General features: G+C 48.0%; 1 protein-coding gene across 1 annotated transcript in view; it reads right to left on the bottom strand.

Annotated features, from left to right (window-relative positions):
• Positions 1 to 12,330, bottom strand: part of RGS9 (regulator of G protein signaling 9) — a gene marked incomplete at both ends in the record, with an annotated part of 80,976 nt that extends 68,646 nt beyond the window's left edge. Inside the window, one exon of the mRNA XM_079725139.1 lies at positions 12,274 to 12,330. Coding sequence (XP_079581265.1) covers positions 12,274 to 12,330 — 57 coding nt within the window. The remainder of the gene's footprint in view (positions 1 to 12,273) is intronic.
• Between the last annotated feature and the right edge of the window lie 8,802 nt (positions 12,331 to 21,132).

Below are 21,132 nucleotides of genomic sequence, written 5' to 3'. Positions count from 1 at the left end.
GCACCGCAACAAAGAGTAGCCCCTGTTCACCGCAACTAGAGAAAGCCCACACGTAGCAACGAAGACCCAACACAACCAAAAATAAATAAAATCATTAAAAAAAAAAAAAAAAGAATCATCCTAGTCAGAAACATGGAAATGCAGGAAGGAATGAAAAATACCAGAAAGGATAAAAATATGGGGAATTAGTAATAAATATTAAATGTCAACCTAACAATTATCATGTCTTATGGAGATAAATTTATGTGTAGAACTAAAAATGTATGAAACAACACAAAAAGAGGAAAGGGATAAACTTTTAGGAAAGCTAAAGTTGTCTAAGGTTCTAGCAGTACTGGGAAACTGGTAAAAGTAATAAATTGTATTAGACAGAAATAAGACAAGAGTACATATTGTCTAATCTCTAGGATAACAACTAAAAGAAAATAATGTATAATAACAGAACATATAACCTACAAGTTTGGGGTGGGGAATAAAGTAAGAGATAATATTGTATTAATCCACAAGAAGGCAAGAAAAAAGAAAAATGGAACATAAAACAGATTAGCCAAATAGAAAAAAAAATAGAAAGTAGGAATAAATCCAACTATATCAGCAGTTGCTTTATATGTAAACGGACTAAATAATACAAGAAAAAGACTAAGATTGTCAGATGGGATAAAGAAAACAAAACATGTAACTTCTAAGAGAGACACTTTAAATATACAGAGACAGAATGATTAAAGTAGAAGGATGGGAAAAGATAGATTACACAAACCCTAGCAAAAAGAAATCAAGTGTATCTGTATCAGTATCAAATAAGACTTTAAGGCAAGAAGCATTACTAGAACTAAAGAAATATCATAATGGGTCAATCCAACAAGAAGATAACAAGTCACAAATCTGTACATAGTCAATGACATAACTTCAAAATACATACAGCAAAAATTAAACAAAGAAGAAAGAGACAAATCCACAATCATAGCGAAAAACTAACACACTTTCCTCAATAGTTTATACAACCAGCAGATAAAAGACCAATCAGGATATAGAAGATAAAACACACAATTAACAAACTTGACCTGGTGGCTATACGTAGAATTCTGTACTCAACAATGACAGAATTTACATTTTTAAGTGTAAGTGAAACATATACCAGAATTGACCATATAGTGGATTATAAAGAAAGCCTCAACCAATTTCAAAACATTGAAATCATTCAGAGAATTTTTTTTTTTTTTTTTTTTTTTTTTGCGGTTCACAGGCCTCTCACTGTTGTGGCCTCTCCCGTTGCGGAGCACAGGTTCTGGATGCTCAGGCTTAGCGGCCATGGCTCACGGGCCCAGCCGCTTTGCAGCACGTGGGATCCTCCCGGACCGGGGCACGAACCCGTGTCCCCTGCATCGGCAGGCGGACTCTCAACCACTGCGCCACCAGGGAAGCCCCAGAGAATGTTATGTGACCACAGTGGAATTAAGCTTAGAAATCAGTAAAAAAAAGATTATATGCATTGTCTGGAAATTTAAAAATATATTCCTAAATAATTCATAAACTAAAGAAAACCCCCAGATATTAGAAAATATTTTTAATTGAATGATAATAAAGACATAACATATAAAAACTCACAGGATTCAGCTAATGCAGGGCACAGAGAGAAACTTATAACCTTAAAAATGTACACATTAGAGGGACTTCCCTGGTGGCGCAGTGGATAAGACTCCGCGCTCCCAATGTAGGGGGCCCAGGTTCCATCCCTGGCCAGGGAACTAGATCTCACATGCATGCCGCAACTAAGAGTTCACATGCCGCAACTAAGAGTTCACATGCCACAACTAAGGAGCCCACGAGCTGCAACTAAGACCCAGTGCAACCAAATAAATATTAAAAAAAAAAAAAAGAATTCAATGGAAGAAAGACATCCAAAAAAATGTACACATTAGAAAAATGGTAGGCTGAAAATCAGTGATTTATTCTTCTATTTCAAGAATATTAAAAGAACAGCAAGTTAAATATAAGGAAAATAGAAGGAAGTAAATGAGAAAAATGATAAACAGTGAAGTAGAACACAAATATACAACAGAGAAAATCAAAAGTTGGCTCTTTGAAAATATCTTTAAATGGTAAACTCCAAACAATACTGTCCTACAAAAACAAAACAAATGCCCAGTATTAGAAATGAAAAAGAATGTCACTACAGAGCCTACAGACATCAAAAGGATTAATAAACATATTACTTTTTAAACTTTACACTAAAATTTTGAAATTTCAGATGAAATGGGAAATTTTCTTGAAAAGTGCAGCTTTCCAAAGCCCACTGAAGAAAATGAAAATTTTAATATCTAATATCTAATAAATAAATTGAAGTTATTCAAGAACTTCCCACAAAGAAAACTCCAAGCGTATCTGGCTTCACCACCAGTTAATTCTTGCAAATATTTAAATAACACGAATCTTGCACAAACTCTTCCCGAGAGTAGAAAAGCAGAGTATACTTCCCAACTCTTTATGTGGCCAACATAACCTTGATAGAAAATTGGACTAGAATCTTACAAGAAGGAAAAATCACTGGCCAGCCACTCACGTTGTGATATAATAAAAATGAATATTTGGCCTTTGTCCAGGTTCCTGGCACACAGCTCTGAACCCCTTGGAATCTCAGGGTAACACAAGTGTCTCTTGTATGCTGATGAGGTGGCTGGTGCCTGGAGGCCCTTCGGGCTGGTCACCAGAAAGAGAGGCCTGATTAGAGGATTGAAACTTCCAGCCCAGCCCCCTAAACTGTAGGGAGGGAAGAGGGATGGAGATTGAGCTAATCACCGCCGGCCAATGAGTCAATCGATCGTGTCTACATAATGAAACCGCCATAAAAACTCCTAAACGGCAGGGTTCAGAGCGCTTCTGGGTTGGTGAGCACATCAAGGCACCAGCAGGGTGACTTGCCTGGAGACAGCATGGAGGCTCCAAGCATGCCCTCACCCCCGTATCTTGCTCTATGCCTCTCTTCCATCTGCCTATTACAGAACCCTGTCATTTACAATAAACCGGTAGCAGTAAGTAAAGCACTTCCCTGAGTTCCGTGAGTCGTTTAACGAAATATCTAAACTTGGTGGGTGGGGTGGGGGGCAGGTATGTGGAAGCCCCCAGTTTACAGCCAGTTGGTCAGAAGCACTGGCGACCTGAGCCTTGGGACTGGTGTCTGAAGTGGGGGTGTTCTTGTGGGACTGAGCCCCCTACACCTAACTCCAGGTAGTTAGTATTTCAGACCAAAAAAAGTGGCCGGCCATTTCAGCAAGCAAAGAATGGTGCCCAGGGCCAAGTCATCAGCGACTGCGGCCACTTCGGCCACCCCGGTGGTTTGCCCTGAGGGGAACGCTGGATGCAGAAAAACAGGCTACTGGCCCCAGAGGGTTAAGATGCAGATCTAAGGAATTTCGATGAGCTCAGACCCTTGCATCTTCCCATACACAGAAAAGGACTAAAATCACTTACTTGACGTGTCTGTTTTTTGTGATTAGCAGTAATCTTTTGACTTTCGACTACACAATTTTTTTTCAGCAAAAACTCCTCTATATCCTGACTCCTTCCTTGCCTCTTTGGAATGTTCTCCAGAGCTATGTGAGAGGCTGTCTCCCAGGCCATAGTCCTCAGTAAGGTCCCAGAATAAAACATAACTCACAACTTTTAGGTTGTGCGTTTTTTCCTTTCAGTCGACAGTGTCAAAATTGAGTTGAATTGTTAGCCACCCAGTTGGTGTCAGAGAATTAGAGAACTGGTTGGTGTCAGGAGAGGGAAAAAACCTCACTTGTGAATATTAGATGCAAAATCCTAAATAAATTACTAGCAAATAAAATCAAGCATCCAGCTAGGGTTTATTTCAGGAATGCAAGTGATGCAATATACTAAAGTCAATCAAGGTAAGTCATCACATTAGTAGAAAAAAAAATCATAAACCATGTTGGTGCACACCTAAAAATGATGACGTCAGGGAAAGTGGTTTCAAGAAGTAAGATCAGATGCATCTTTCCTTCCTCCCTCTGAGTCCTACCCCTCCAGTCTGAGTTAATTTGTAGGAGAAAACTGCAGTCTGTTCCAGGCCTGGCCTGGCCTGAACTACAGGCTGTATCACCTGTTAAGTCACAAGGACCCCTGATTACAGGACCCTCTGGCTTTGCATTTTGACCCCCATCTCTGGTTCTGCATGTCTTTTACTGATGCTTCAATCTGCAAGACAAAACAGAAGGAGGCTAGCAAGCCGGTACTATTGAACAATTAATTATTGTACCAGGTGCTCTGGCAGGTCCTAGAAAAACAAACATGAATCGAGGTCCTGGAAGATTAAGTAACTCATCAAAGGTCCCACTGCTGATACATGGCAGGGCTGAGATATGAACGCAGTCAGTCTGGTTCCCGAATTCATAGTCTTATTCATTCTGTGTCACTAACTCTATGTGTGGATCACTAGGCATAATACTAAGCTTTAAGTGTCAAATTGACATGTTACACATGCTGTGAAAGTGTAAAGGAAAGAGATTAATTTGACTGGGGGTAGGTTGGTTTAGAAGAGCTTTAAAGAAAGAAGCAGCATTTAAACTGGAACTTAGAAGATGACAATTTTAAACAGCAGAGAAAGTGTGTTAGTCAGGACAGACTGGGTTATGCTGCAGTAACAAAGGTTAAACACAACAAAGATTTGTTTCTCTTATGCAAATGCTAATTCATTGTCCTGGCAATGTCCAGGGCACTCCCTCAATGCCATGACTCAGGGATGCAGGCTGTTACCATCTATGGTCCACATGCCTTCACGAGCGCTGTGCAGGGAAGACACCAAAAGTGGAGAATTTGCACCTGCCTTTCAATGCTTTCAGCCTGGAAACCACACGTATCACTACTGCTTGTAGCCTGTTGGTTCTAAGACAGCACATGGGATATAGGGTGAGAATTTTTTGCCTCTGCCACTGAGAAAAGGGGCGTTCCAGACTGAGGAGCGAACATGTGCAAAGGTATGAGAGGATAAAAATGCATGGTATGCAACGTAAGAGCAAAGAGACCTAGGACCCAATAGGCCTTGACGATCATTTCATAGGTGTATTAGTTTGCTCGGGCTGCCGTAACAAAATACCACAGACTGTGGGGCTTAAACTTCAGAAATGTATGTTCTCACAGTTCTGGAGGCCGGAAAGTCTGAGGTCGGGGTACCAGCAATGTTGTTTTCTCCTGAGGCCTCTCTCCTTGGCTTGCAGACGGCCCTCTGCCCACGTGCCCCTGGTGTCTCTCCGTGTGTCTTAATCTCCTCTCATTAGGACACCAGACAAATTGGATTAGGGCCCAAATGAGTGGCATCACTTGACCTTAATCACCTCTTTACAGGCTTTACCTCTGTTACAGACTGAATGCTGGCATCTTCCCCAAATTCATATATTGAAGCCCTAACACCCGGTGTGACTGTATTTGGAGGTGGAGCCTCTCAGAAGTTATTAATGTGAAATGAGGTCATAAGGATGGGGCCTGGATCTGGTAGGATTAGAGCTCATGAGGACAGAGACCAGCGAGCTTGCTCTCTGGGAACTTTCTCTCTCTGGGAACTCACAGAGAGGTGGCAGCTGCCTACAAGCCAAAGAGAGATGCCTCAGAATGAGACCCACCTTGCCGGCCCCTTGATCTTGAACTTCCAGAACGGCGAGAAAATAGATTTCTGTCATTTAAGCCGCCCAGCACATAGCTATCCTGAACGGACTAAGACAGTCTCGGAATACAGTCACAGTCTGAGAAGCTGGGGGTTAGGGCTTTGACACGTGAAGCTGGGGGACACAATTCAGCGCATGGCAATGGGCACGTGGAAGCTGTCGGGGAGGAACGTCATAGTTTGCCTTGATTCACAAGATCACAGAAGGCAACAAAAAGGGGGGCACGCAGAGGTGGGAGCCCAGAGAGCGGGTGAGTGCGATAGTTCAGGCGGCAGCCCAAGGACTGGGAGGATGGAGACTGGGGGGATGCTACTCCCTGGAGACTGGATTCGCCTTGGGGAGGGGAAGAGAACCTAACTGCAAGGTGTCCAGGCTCCAGCGCAGGAAGCACAAAAGCAGGAGCCTGGGACTTCCCTGGTGGTGCAGTGGTTGAGAGTCCGCCTGCCGATGCAGGGGACACGGGTTCGTGCCCCGGTCCGGGAAGATCCCACATGCCACGGAGTGGCTGGGCCCGTGAGCCATGGCCACTGAGCCTGCACATCCGGAGCCTGTGCTCCGCAAGGGAGAGGCTACAACAGTGAGAGGCCCGCGTACCGCAATTGAAAAAAAAAAAAAAAAAAAGCAGCAGCCTGTTTTGGAAGAGGAAGATTTCCGTTTGTGCTGTGCTGCTGGATCGGCTTCAGAATGCCTAGGGGACGACTGGAGACAGTGCCCCCAGCTCCGGGGGAGGAGGAGGGCAGATGGGCAGCCAGGGGGAGGGCAGAGCAGAAGCAGAGGGACGGGGCTGGAGGTGTCAGCGCGTGTGCAGACGACCGCCCTCGGAACTCGGGTCTCCCTTCCCACCCCCCCTCACACCACTACCTCCTGCTGCTACACGTCCACCGGGGGCCCCCAAATGTGACCAACGCCCTGACTCCTGCCCACCTGGTCCAAAGCCGTCCAGACAGATTGCTCATCTCACTGTCTCACTCTAGCGATTTTCCTGCAGTTCATCCGATTCCATGTCACCTTGTATAAACCCTCAGTTCACAAAGCCCTTTTACAGGCATGAAGGTACCCGTGGTCTGAACGGGGCAGTGGTCTTCCCAGCCTCGCGGAAGCTTCTATGTCAGCTCCGGGACCCTGGGCCTGTCATCTAACCTCTCTGGACCTCAGGGTTTTCATCCACTGCAGAAAAAATGCACTACCCGCTTCCTCTACTTAAAAAAGCAGTTGTGAAGATCAAATGAAAATACTGAATGTGGAACAGCTTTATCATCTCTAAGGCAACATAGGAACAGTGACATCTGGGGTGGGAGTGGCAGTGATAGAAGTTATTGTCACATGATGCCCTTTAGGGGTCAACAAATAAGGTTACATGAGAAAAGCTCAGCCAGACAACCAAATCCAAAGAGAGCGACTGAACTGAATGCTTCCTCTGGAGCCAACTGTATGATTGCTACAAATAAACAACATAATCCTCGTCCTCTGGGAGCCAGGGCAGCAGAATACGGAGACAGGGAGAGATGAACACACAGCACAGGATAAAGCGTGTCGCAGCTGGGCGTACGGGTCCTGCACAGGAGCTCAGAGGGAGCGGAGATCTTCTGGATGGTCAAGGGGTGCTTCCTGGAGGGAGTGGACTTTGAAGGGAGCCCACGATGTGGCCAGGCCGGGGTGGGTGCACACTGACCTGGCTGCGCTGGAGGTGAAATGTCATGCAGGGAGCCCTGAACTGGAGACACTCCACCCGCCACCCCGGACGCTGGCAGGCCCCCCACGTCCCCAGGACGGGAGGTGGGGTGGGGACACACGACGCCCTAGGTCAGCGCCAAGGGCTGGGCTGTCCTATTTCCACCTGCTGCTAAACCAGCACTGGCAGCAGAACCACAATCCTGAGAAGCGGCCGAGATCAGGGGCAAGGTCACGGCCGCTCTGGGCCCAGCGCTGGCCCCTCAGCTGCCCGCGGGACTGGCCGGGGCCCAGGGGCGCCTGGGGGTCCTCGTGCAAGACCCACCATGAGCTCGTCTGCACAGACGCGCTCTCAGCTCGCAGGATCCTCGTGGAACGGAAATGATGCATTTCCACTCCACTCGGAGCTGCAGTGCTTGGCCTCCTGCAAGGTCAGGGTCTGGGGGCGTCTCGGGCCACGGGGGCACCGAGCGGCTCCCAGCGGAGAAGGGGGCACGGGGACACCCCAGGAGGTGGCCGGAGGGCTGCTTCCCCCGGAAGCGGGCGGGGACCGAGGGGCGGCAGGGGTCACTCCTTCCCCAACAAACACACACACACACACACACACACCTGTTACGCTCATTTCTGATGGCAGGGCTTAGAGCTCCATCCTGTCCCTCACAGCTTTGCAAGTTATACACAACTCTTCCTGAAAATACTGTACTTCGCTGGGTGAAGCCACCAGCTTCTTAGTAGAGAATCTGGGGGAGCTAGTTAGGCATTTTACCTGCTTTGCCAGTTAGAAATGTAAACTCCTCTGATGAAAAAAAAAAAATCAGCAGGCTCATTCCTTTCCCTTTGTGTTGAAAAAAATCAATCTACAAAGAATTTGAAACCCTTCAAAGGGGATTAACAAGAGCTATTTTCAAAAACCCAACAGAGACAAATTTCTTTCCAGCGGGGAGGGCCCACTTTGCACAAAGGGTTTGCCAGGAAGAGGGAGACATGTGTGCACCATGTATGCTCTTAGGGAGTTACCATGGTCTGAATGTTTGTGTCACCCCCCAGATTCAACCTAGCCCCCAAAGCAATCATCTCCCACAGCAGGTGGGGTGACGAGGGTGGAATCCTCATGTGTGGGATTAGTGCCCGTATAAAGGAGACCCGGAAGCTCCCTCGCCCCTTCTACCATGTGAGAACACAGCCAGAAGTCTGCGACCAGGAAGAGGGTCCTCACCAGAGCCCAACCCTGCTTGCTGGCACCCTGATCTCAGACCTCCAGCCTCCAGAAGAGGGAGAAATAAATTTCTGTTGTTTGGAAGCTACCCAGGCTGTGGTATTTTGTTATAGCAGCCCCAATGGACTCAGACAGGAGTCTTCCCATTAGGTCAGAGAATAATTTTCCTCTGTAAATTCACTTAAGTGGTTCCCTTTTAAAAAGTTATAATAAATGTAAAGTGCAAACAAAAAATACGAAAAAAAAAAATACGACTGACCCCTAGGATCTCAGAGAGGCAACCTCAGCCATCTCCTTTTCTTAAGCAGAAACTCTGTCCACCAACCACAGAAAATCTGCCTTGATTTTAAAGCTCTTCAGAAAGGATGCTGCTGTGGCCTTTCTCCGAGCCCCCGATCATCTCTGTGTTCTGTGTGCATCCCTCTGCGGGTCTCCTTTCATCAGACACAGGGAAGACCCCCTGGCCCTTTCCCAACACACAGACAGACAGACACACACACACACACACACACAGAGAGAGTTGACCAGACCACAGCTTCCCGGCTATAACAAGAGGTCATCGTTGGCCTGTCAGACCCCACAGTAGGCCTAGCGTCTCCACTCTCACATTCCAGCTCACTGAGGTATGACATCAAGCGTTTCAAGGAATCCAGTCACTAAAAGTATCAGAAGCCATGGCTTCAACATCCGTCTGCCCACACTCATGGTTTCTTCTCACATTACGTGGCTGTCACTCTCCACGAGATCTCAGCGAGTGGTTCTCCCATAAACCAGAGAGGGCTCCCTGCCAACAGGACTCATCACGTCCTTTGCTGTGCAAAGCTGTAAATAGTGATCTTTCTTTCCTCATAAGGGCTCGTGTCCCAACTACAGTGCTGCCGTCCACAGCCCAAATGCCCAAGCCCCCCACCATGTGGCCTCCTAGCTGCATCCAGCCTCGATATAATTTTTGTTACATCCCCAATAACCACTGAGAACCACTGTCAAGTCTTCCAGAGCCTCCCTCTAGAAAAAGAGCTGCCTGTTGGCCATCGTCATTGGGCTCCAGCCAACAACAGACAGGCAATAGATCCACGGCTCTATGCACGTCCCTCCTCCTGTGTCCTGGTCCTCTTCCGGCGCCCCATCGGCCTCAAGAACGTCCTCCAAGCTCCAGCTAAACCACCACCAAATCTTCCAGAACCCTTCTGTGACACTCCACCCAGGATAAAGTGAATGCCTGCAAGGGCGCTTCCTCTACCCTCCAGGCATTTGCCATTGCACCTGTGATGTGCCATAGGGTTGGTGTACATGACCACCTCCCACTACTAGACTAGAAGCCACTTGAGGACAGGGACCACAGCCCCACTGTCTTTGTTATCCAGCATCTAACGATGTCTGACACATAGTAGGTGCTTAATAAATGCTTGTTGTGGGAAGATTGTATACATGATACTAGCAATTCTAAATCAGCCTAACCCTATACTATAATTTGAAAAGATACATGCACACCAATGTCCATAGGAGCACTATTCACAACAGCCAAGACATGGACGCAACCTAAATGCTCATCGACATAGGAACAGATAAAGAAGATGTGGTGCATATATACATATGTATATGTATATACAATGGACTATTACTCAGCCATAAAAACGAATGAAATAATGCCATTTTCAGCAACATGGATGGACCTAGAGATGATCATACTAAGTGAAGTAAGTCAGAAAGAGAAAGACAAGTATCATATGGTATCGCTTATATGTGGAATCTTAAAAAAAGAAAAAGATGCAAATGAACTTATTTACAAAACAGAAATAGACCCACAGACATAGAAAACAAACTTGTGGTTACCAAAGGGGAAGGGGAGGAAGGATAAATTAGGAGTCTAGGATTAACATATACACACTACTGTATATAAAATAGATAAACAACAAGGACCTACTGTACAGCACAGGGAACTCTACTCAGTATTTTGTAGAGTAAGGGAAAAGAATCTGAAAAAGAATCTGAAGAAGCAGGGTCAATTCGGTGTGTGTCTGTGTGTGTGTGTGTGTCTGTGTGTTGGGAAAGGGCCAGGGGGTCTTCCCTGTGTCTGATGAAAGGAGACCCGCAAGAGGGATGCACACAGAACACAGAGATGATGGGGGGCTCGGAGAAAGGTCACATGTGTATATATATGTGTATATATATACACATATATATTATATGTATGTATCACTGTTCTGTACACCTGAAACTAACACAACATTATAAATCACCTACACTTCAATAAGTAAATAAATAAATCAGCCCAAGCCTCATTATGATGCCTATTCCTTGCAGTCCTCGCTGAGGACCACCTGTTTCCCTAAATCAAGAGGAAAGCTTTTCAGAGGGCTGCAGCAAGTTTTTTCCCACCTCCCCCTAGATGGTCAGGGCTGCCGGGACACAGGAAATGACAGCCTGGACCGGGAACAGAGCCCTGCGGGTGCCGGAGGCCACATTCTTCAGACCAGTGTGTCATCAGCTAACTCCAACAGGTGAAGCTCCTGGCTTTGGATGCTCCACCTCTTTCTGCCACATCTTAAGCCCAGGACCCTCCGTGGTGCGCGCCCATCACCAGGCTGTGCAAAAAGAAACCAGACGTGGGGCTGGTGGTCACGACCATGTAGGGGTGGCACTGGGCCCGAGATGGCAGCCTGCGAGCCACAGGAGAAAGAAGGGCCCTTCTGACCAGCACCGTTCCCCCCAGTCCTGTCACAAGCCTGTCATTTCCTAAGCAGCTGGACTTGGTTGGAGTGGACACCGGAGGACGCTGAGCAAACTCTCTAAGCTCAGGGAAAAGTCACCCCATCCATTGCTCTGGCTCAAAGCCGAATGGTCTTTTGAACTTGAATCTGACATTGCTTGCCTGCTCCAAATTCCTCCGTGGCTTCTTTTGGGAAAAATCAGACCACCTTTGAAAAGCACAGGAGATTTTTACCATGTATCTTTGCCTGCCTGTCTGACCTCACACTCCCCGTGTATAAAAATCTCAGCAACAAGGAACAACTTGCCTTAAACACACCAGACTCGCACACACCTCTGCTCTGATGCACGCTGCTCCCGCTGCCTGGGTCCTCCTTTCGCCTCTTCTGGGCCCAGCAGAAGCCCCTATGCAGCATCCTTCAGTCTTAGATTCAAGGGTCTTCCTCTGCTGGCTCCTGGAGTAGAATCCGAAGCCCCTGCCCACTAGACTCTGTACTTTATGTTCCTAGCATTGTAGCGAGACCAGCTTCACTGTATCGCACCGACCGTTCTTCCAGTACTGGTCCTTACTCGCCTCAGTTTCCTTACCTGTAAAATGGGGATAATTGTCAAACCTATCGCTGTAGTGTCAGTGGGAGGAGACTGACGCCCGGAAGTGGCCGTAGGGGTTGGAAAGGGAGCCGGGGAAAGAAAGAAGGGCAATACCCACTGCATTCCTGTGCAGGTGTGCAGGTCCCCCCCCCCTCCGTGGGTCACTGGGGTTACGGGGAGCCTCTGGGAGCAAGGGCATGGAGGGCAGAACACCCCCAGGACAGTACGGCCCCAGTGGGGAGGAAGCTTCTGGTAACGGGCTCCTCACCGCCCTACATGGACCAAAAGGCAGCCTGGAAACCGAGATCCTGTGGTTATTAAGACCACAAGGGCTGCCCCCCGCCCCTGCCCACATCGCCGCCGGCACTTCCCGGAGTTGGTCCCCGCGCCTCTCCCGGGCCCAGGTGATGGGACCGCGCTCACCTTCCGCAGAAATGCCATCCTCGGCCTGTACTGCTGACCTTGGTGTCGGATTGTCATCCTGGACCCTGGCGGACGCAGAACCTGGACACAACCGGAGGTAAGAGGAAGCCCCCGGAGAGCGCGCCGGCTTCCCCATGCGCAGGCTGGGTGGCGCGGCCTGCGGCGACCCCGGGAAGCTGCCCGAATCCGCGCTGGCCAATCAGCGCGCCGCGCCGCGGGCCGGGCGTGCTCTGCGCCGGCGCCCACCTGCCGCCAGGGGGCGGTGTCGGGCTCCTCCGGGACCCCCGGAGCCGCAGGTGAGCCCCGCGCTACCGGGACCCGCGTGGGAGGCTCTGCGGCAGGGGGTGAGCTTGGACCGCAGCACCAAAGCCCGGGGAGCGAAAACAGTGCATCACGGGCCTTGGACCCCTGGCTGAGCTGCCACCAGCTCCCTGCGTGGGCCTTAGCAAATTGCTTAGGAGCATCAGTCTCCTCATCTCACGGGGGAAAAGCAAGTGAGTGGGTGGGAAGTGACACCTGTGTGTCAGGTGCTCTGAGGACGGAATGAGTAACCGGGCTAACCGGCAGTGTGGTTGGCGGTGAAGAACGCTGCCCCGCCCTCTCAGACGGGCTGGCTCCGGACCCGGAATCTCCACTGGCTGTGCGGTCTCAAGCCAGTTACGGAACCTTTTCCCCATCTTGTCAATGAGGATGGTGTATAGTCCCTGTGCTCTTTCTTTGTGTGTGTGTGGGGGGTTGATTTGGGTTTAACATTATTGAGCTAATACATGTAAAAAGCACTTAGACAATATCATATGATCTCACTTATAGGTGGAATCTAAAAAAAATGATACAAATGAACTTATTTACAAAACAGAAACAGACGCAGAAAACAAACTTACGGTTACCAAAGGGAAAGGGGTGGGGATAAATTAAGAGGTTGGGATTAACATATACACACTGCTATATATATTAACAAAAGAGATGATCAACAAAGACCTACTGTAGAGCACAGGGAACTGTACTCAATATTCTGTAATAACCTATATGGGAAAAGAATCTGAAAAAGAATGGATATAAGTATCTGTATAACTGAATCACTTTGTTGTACACCTGAAACTAACACAACGTTGTAAATCAACTATACTCCAATATAAAATAAAAATTAAAATAAAAAAAAACAGAACCGTGACTGACACATGGTGAATGTCAAATAAACCATAGTTTCTCTTATGTCTCTTGGGAATCTTAAAAATTACCATCCCTAGTGTCTTCTTTATCCCCATAGTCCGAGTCCTATATTATCTCAGAATAATACAAGAAGTCTTGGAGTAGTCAGTGGAGGTAAGAGTACACGCTCTGGAGTCAGATTACGTAGGATCAAATCTCAACTCTGCTATTTACTAATGAACAAACTGTGTGACTTTGGGCAAGTTACTTAACCCCTCTGTGCTTCAGTTTCTGTAAAATGGGAATGGCACAATGACCACCTACATAACAGGGTTGTTAAGGGGAGATAAAGGAGTACACAAATCAATAGATATCAGTTGTTACTATTATTAATATTAGTATCATTAAAGATAGTGTAGGGCTTCCCTGGTGGCGCAGTGGTTGAGAGTCCGCCTGCCGATGTAGGGGACACGGGTTCGTGCCCTGGTCCGGGAAGATCCCACATGTCGTGGAGCGGCTGGGCCCGTGAGCCATGGCCGCTGGGCCTGCGCCTCCGGAGCCTGTGCTCCGCAACGGGAGAGGCCACAACAGTGAGAGGCCCGCGTACCGCAAAAAAAAAAAAAAAAAAAAAAAAAAAAAAAAAAAAAGATAGTGTAATAGAAAGAGCACAAAATGAATGAAAATAGTCTCAACTTGACAACTACATCATTCCCCTTGTCCTCAATTTATTCATCTATAAAGGAGAGACTAGAGCTAACCAGTCTCCCACAGGGTGAGACCTCCCAGGTCTAACAGGCAGGATTCTCAGGACCAGGGACTTGCCTGTTTTTCCTTCTAGAGCTGGGCGCCCAAGCGTGGCAGATAACGCTGACGTCAGAAGAGGGCGGGTGGGCAGTTGCCGTCAGAGGGGCAGTCAGCAAACAAGTCTTCTGATAATCTGGTTCCCACCCCAGCGGAAGAGCCGAGTTCCTGCCACGCCACTCTGACATCTTAGCTCTGGGTTAAAGTGCTAGAATAAGCGTTTCAGAAACCAGACTCTGAGGTCCGGTCGATTCACAGGGAAATGACTTGCCAGAAAGCAATGAGATGCAGCGCCAGCCCCGGCGAGGAGACCGCGATGGCGCGTGACAGAGGGCGAGAAACCGCCCATTTCATCCAGGTTCCCAAATTCATCAGGACGGGCAAAGTAATTTCAGAATAATTTTAAATTGGTGTGTGTCTGTAATTGTTTCCCCGGTCTCTTATCTTGTTGATTTGGGCTTTCTCTCTTTTTTCTTAGTTAGGTTAGACGGTGATTTGTCTATTATGAGATTGTGTGTGTGTGTGTATGTGTGTGTGTGTGTGTGTGTATGTGTATTTACTTAAGAATCAGATTTTATTGAAAAGCTAGAGCTTTAAGATCATCTAGTCATTGGATATTTATGCTGTGTAAGTTACTTAACAGATGTGAGAGGGCTCTGTAAACTAGAAAAGAACTTTAGGTATCTAGAGTGGCCACCTGTATCACTTTGTGTCACCTGTGCCTTGCCTGATGTCCCCCAGTGGATCAGCAATGGGATCAGAATCCAGGTGTCCCGAGTCCCAGTCATATTCGTGTCCCCCACCCTACAATGTCTCCCTCATCTAGGACACTTGTCAGTCATGGTTCTAAGTGCTTTTTTTTTAATTTTTATTTTATGTTGGAGAAGAGTTGATTTACAATGTTGTGTTAGTTTCAGGTGTACAGCAAAGTGATTCAGTTATACATAGACATATAGCCATTCTTTTTCAGATTCTCTTCCCAAATAGGTTATTACAGAATATCAAGTAGAGTTCCCTGTGCTATCCAGTAGGTCCTGGTTGATTGTCTATTTTATATATAGTGTTGTGTATCTGTTAATCCCAAACTCCTAATTTATCCCCACCCCTTTCCCCTTTGGTAACCACAAGTTTGTTTTCTGTGTCTGTGAGTCTGTTTCTGTTCTCTAAATAAGTTCATTTGTGTCACGTTTTTAGATTCCACCTATAAGTGAGATCATATGTAGTAGCTCAGTAATCTTAAGACCAAAACCAAAACCAACTCCCCCCAAAGAAGAAGCACAAGGAGGGTGAGGTATCCTCATTGATAAGATGGGGAAAAGGTTCCACGACTGGCTGGAGATGGAAGAACGAGTGGCGAATCCAAGTTCAGAGCCAGCTCACCTGGCGGGTCTTTGATTGCTTGCAGGACTTGAACCTCGTCGCGAGGAAAATGGTTTCACCTACAGGTCCCTCCACAACCCTTCCCCCCACTCCCTGGCTCATATTTTGGACCATGTGACTTGACCCATGGCTAACTGGACCAGGGGCATGGGAGCACCTGACCCAGGCCACCAGTCCATAGAAAGGCCAACAACCTGTAACATGGCCAAATGTCAAATGATGAACTGGACCAACCAGATTATCACTCTTGGAGGAACCACGTGAGCCAGTAGTAGAGGCGGCCAGATGTGAAAAGAAGCCCCGAGGTGGAATCAGGCCCATGGTGGGGCAAAGCCATAGGTGAGCTAAAGTTAGGAGGGGGACAAAGTCTGAGCAGTGGAAGGCAGTGGAAGCCTGGGGTAGAAATGAGAATGGAACAGCAGCACAGAGCAAGACAGAGAGACCCCAAGAGCTCTTACAAACATAAGTGAAGGCCCCTGGGGACCCTTGTTGGCAAAGAGCAAATTGCACTGTCTCTAGTTAGTTTTTCGTGGAGGTAATGGGCTACAGCTCAGGAGAATGATGGAGATACAGTATAGTTGTGTTTCAGCAAGACATTTGTGGTCCACAGGGGAAAAGTGGACTTTATCACTGCCCGACCCCCAAAGCCCAAAACAAATTTGCAACCAATCTGTAGCAACAGTAGGATTGTATTGCCTTCATATCTGCACTCTGTCCAACCTCACCCTATACCCACCCTGGTCTTGACTCCATAGTTAATGTTTTCCTTGCCCTGATTTTTAATTTATAGCTGACCATTTTATATTATGCATCTCCTGTATGCCCCATTGGTCCAACTGTGAAAAGAGACATGGTATAAATGAATACATCGTTCAGATGAGAACTAGCTTAAGTGGACTCGTGTCTGAATGACCAAATCTCCAGTTCTTCCTGAATCATGGAGATAGGTCTATAGTTGCAGGTCACAGGATTTACCCAAAATTGCATCCTATTAAAAATCATAATGATTTGGATGACAACACTGGTGACATAATGTTTACATTTTCAAAGTTGCAAAATAAAAGAATGGCTAATACATTAGAAAATAGCCTTTGTCTCCAAAAATTCTTGCCAGTCTGAGCTTCCTCCAGTGTGCTTTCAAACGCCCACACTGAATCAGCATCTCTGGGCAAATCTGCAGCGTTAGGGTTTTTGACTATTACCAAAAGTCATTATTGGAATAAGTCATATGAATTTCTTTTTGAAAAAATTCTGACTTGACCCCAAACAGTTGTCAAGATAGTGTCCATTCTGTCTCTCTACCAGGTAGTGTAGGAGAAATTTCTTTCCAAGCTTAGCACCAAGAAAAGCTAAGTCTTCCCTGAAAAAGAAAATCACAATGTATCCTTTTCTCTGATCAAGAGAGATGTGTATCCAGTTTCCTTTTTCACCCTGATCAGCAAAACACTTCAAATCTGGCATTAGGGTTCCTTGGAGCAACTGGAATGAACTTTTGATTTTTAATTTTTTTCTCCAATCTGTTTTCCCATTTGAGTTCATATATCATCGGTTTTATTACCTGGGTTTTGTCATTTGGTAAGCCACAACAACTCCTTTTTGGAATGACTTGGGATATAAATTAATTACATAAATTATATCTGAGTAATGAGTGGAAGAGACAAGGTGGGGGAGAAAGGAAAAAAGTGTGCAATCTCAAGGATCTTCAAGATATGTGACTGTATTTATCCAAATATTTGTCCAATCTACACTGTTTAATTAGAGCCCAAGATAACGTGTGAGAGGGAGAACAGTGTGGTGAAAACGTATTCGAATTTGATGAACACCTTGCTTTCCTTACGAGACAATTGATTAGATCACGCCTGTCCATCTAAACTGATCAGCTCAGCTGGGAAGTAAAAGGATGTCTCATTCCTGCAACTTGAGATCTCCTCTCTCGCCCCTGCATCCACATAACTTCCAGGTGAGATGCCTGAGCAAGTGAGGGAGGGAGGAAGCGGGGAGGAATGGAGCGAGGTGGCTGGCTGCCAGGACTTCAGGGATTTCACACAGAATCATCTGAGCTAAGTGAGACCTCCTAGTCACCCCCAGTTCGTACCCCCCCCAATAAGGAATGTTTCCCTCCATCCTCGCCATCCTAAGGAGTAGAGTCCCTGCAGTGAGTCCAGGGCGGAAATTTCCCAGAAACACTTGCTAGACGCTAACAAAGACAAATAGGGCCATACTGTCCCAGCCTCTGTCCCCCATAAGAAATCACATTCTACCTCCTTCAAACAGGAGTCAGGTGGATTCTGCTTCATAATATTGATGCCTTTGCTTTTACAAGTCTCTTTCTCCCGCTATAAATATATGCTCACTACTGAAAATCTGGGAATAGAGAGAAGTGAATTTTTTAAATTTTGATAATAGCTAATCTGGGAAAAGAAGTGTGAGTGACTGGGGAGGTAGGACGGAAAGGGCGGACTGGGGCCATCAGTGCTGCTTGCCTGGGCAACTAGGATGCTGTCTAAGGGGGATGATGCTCTCTCCTGACCCCCTACCCGGCCAAACTCCAATCCACTCCTCCCACTGTGACAGGAGCCATTTTTTGTTTTAACTCCATATCTGGACATTTTACTCTTCTGCTTCGAGGGCTTCTGTTTCTTAGGAAAAAGCCCATCTGTAATGAGTGCTGCAAGACCCCTCAGGTGCGCCCCGTCGCCCCCTTCATCACTATGCCCCTGTCACACCAGCCCCCTTTCCATTCCTAGAACAGCCCGAGCCTCTTTCTGTCCTAGGGCTGTCACGTGTGGCCAAAACGCTTCTTCATTTACTTTTTCACCTGGCTAACTTCTCATGTTTGGTGTTCCAGCCAAAATGTCACTTCCTCAGCCGAAAACCTTCCCTGATTCCCTCCCCAGACTGGGTTAGGTCCTTCCACACTGCCTCTTCTTGGTCCACTTTCCACAACTATAATTCTTTTCACTTGTAAAAGGAAAACGTTGGATTTGCACACCCAACTTTTTTTTTTTTAAGGAATCCCTTTATTTTTATTATTTATTTATTTATTTATTTATTTTTGGCTGTGTTGGGTCTTCGTTTCTGTGCGAGGGCTTTCTCTAGTTGCGGCAAGCGGGGGCCACTCTTCATCGTGGTGCACAGGCCTCTCACTATCGCGGCCTCTCTTGTTGAAGAGCACAGGCTCCAGACGCGCAGGCTCAGTAGTTGTGGCTCACGGGCCCAGTTGCTCCGCGGCACGTGGGATCTTCCCAGACCAGGGGTCGAACCCGTGTCCCCTGCATTGGCAGGCAGACTCTCAACCGTTGCGCCACCAGGGAAGCCCCCACACCCAACTTTCATAGTAGTGTCAGTCAGAGTAGCCCAAAGGTGGAAACAACCCAAACGTCCATCAATGGATGAATGGGTAAATAAAATGTAATACATGCATATAATGGAATAGTATTCAGCCTTCAAAAGGAAGAAAATCTGGCAAGTGCTCCAACATGGTTGATCCTATGTGAGTTTCTCGGTACTGTCTGTCTGTCTGTCTTCCTAACAGGACCCTCAGCCCCATGAGGGCAGGGACCTGATTCTCTTATCCACATGCTATTTCCAGCACTTGGGGTAGAGGAGGCTTTTAGTCAATATATGAGAGAAGAAGGAGATTCAGAAAGACTCGCAGAGAACAGAAATGAGGGAACCCAGGGCCCAGGAGTCTCAGTTTCTGTCTCTTCAGCTCTCAAAGGCCCCGCTGTCCATTGATTTTGCTGCCTGTCCTTGGATGCACGGACATGTCATTGCAATCACTTTACGTAAGGTGGCACAAGGGCCTTTCTGTTCCTGCAGTGCCGGAAACCCCCCTGGAAACCTTCCAGATGGTAATAATGATAATGACAACAAAACTCATAGGGCCAAGCTATCAGGAGCCCGGCACTGGTGTGTTTTTTAAAGACAATCTTCATGTCAACTGGATACCCTGCCCACCATTCAGGGGAGAACCTAGAGGCCCCGTGAGGCCTGGCACAGAACCAGGAAGTAGCAGACGTAGGATTCCGGCCTAGCAGTGCAGCACCAAAGTCCACAGAGTAACTGCTATACTGCATTGCAACTCCCCCACCCCCACCCCGTGAAGTGTGGCGTAAATGTTTGTGGAATAAAGATGCAGGAGTAGCTGAACAGAGAAGGCTCCTCTCCCCTCCAGGCTGCTGCTCCCCGGCACCCCCCTTCCCATCCCGGCTCCACCCCTTCACTCCCTCTGCCCTGGAGGAGGTGGGGTGACTCGTCTGATGGGCAAGCCCTTTCCTCCTAAGCCCTGAGCTTCCTGCAGGCGGCATCTCTTTTGCGTTGCCCACCCTGAGGAGCCCTGCCCTGGACCAGGCGGGAGATCCTGTCTCGCTGTGGCTTCCGCGGGCCCGTTTGACCCTCAGACGAAGCTCAGGTCTCCAACTTAGCCCCTATCAGAAAGAAAAGGCGTTATTTCCACGTCCTTCTAACTGTGACTTTCCCAAGTCAGGGATTTTCCAAAGTTCCCACCCGGCTGCCTTCTGGCTCTGATTTTCCTGGGAAGAGCCCCTCTGGAAGGGCTCAGGAAGCTGACTGATGCAGGAGAGCGAAGGAAATGAAACCAGAGGCACCTGCGAGGATTCTGTTCAACATCCACAAGTTTCACTTTCTTTCTTTAGACGGGGAGTTTCAACCCCCATCTCCCTCGCCCTTCTCTTTGCTCCCCGTGTGGATCTCAGCACCGCTTCTCTCCCTCCCTCCTGTTCCTGCCCTCCCCACCCCTTCTCTCTCTTTCCCCAGTGACAGTAGTGGGCACCTTGACCTTGGAAGCAGCAGTCCTACCCTTTGGTCTCCTTTCTCTTCTTGGGTAGGCAGCTTTTCCAGGATCAACGCCAAGGCTGCCCTGCAGACACCAAACTTTTTTCTCTTTTTCAATCCAAACTCAGAAGTTATCTTCCGCGGGGACTGCTAGCATCCCGTGCCTCCGGGAGGAAGCCGGCGCCCCCTCGTGGCCGGCCCGGGATCTGCGCTAGTTTTCCAGCCATTGATGCTCCCTAACCCTCCCGAACACACTGTTCTTTGGTCATTTCAGGCGGCCGCCTTTGTCCTGGGCACTCGTCGAACCAGTTGCCTGGCTGAACTGGTTTCCTCCTCCTCGGCCTGAATCCCCGCCCGCACGTCCACATCTTTGACCGCTGCTGCGGCCCCGAAGCCCCCTGCGCCCCGGTCGGAGCCACGCTTCCTTCCTCTTCGCTGGGCTGGCTCGTGCCTGCATGTGACACACAGCTTCCCGGGGCACCCTGTCCCCTCTGGGACAGCTTCCCGAGACCCCTCGTCCTGCCCCGGCATCGCACACTCTCCACCCGCGCCCCCATGGGACCCCCTTCCTAAGCAGACTGCCCTCCGCCCCCCAGAACTCCACCTTGAAAGGCAGCAGCCCTCGAGGGGCCACTCCCTAGCTGCTCCCCACCTGCCCGGCCCAGCCCAGCCCGGCCCAGAGGCCCCTCCTAGCTTCCCCGGACACGCCCGCGCTCAGACGTACAGGCCCCG

The sequence above is a fragment of the Hyperoodon ampullatus genome (genome assembly GCF_949752795.1).
Source record: "Hyperoodon ampullatus genome assembly, chromosome: 19".
Classification (NCBI taxonomy): domain Eukaryota; kingdom Metazoa; phylum Chordata; class Mammalia; order Artiodactyla; family Ziphiidae; genus Hyperoodon; species Hyperoodon ampullatus.
The sequence above is the reverse complement of the archived record's forward strand: the minus strand, read 5'-3'. Positions and strand labels throughout refer to the sequence as shown.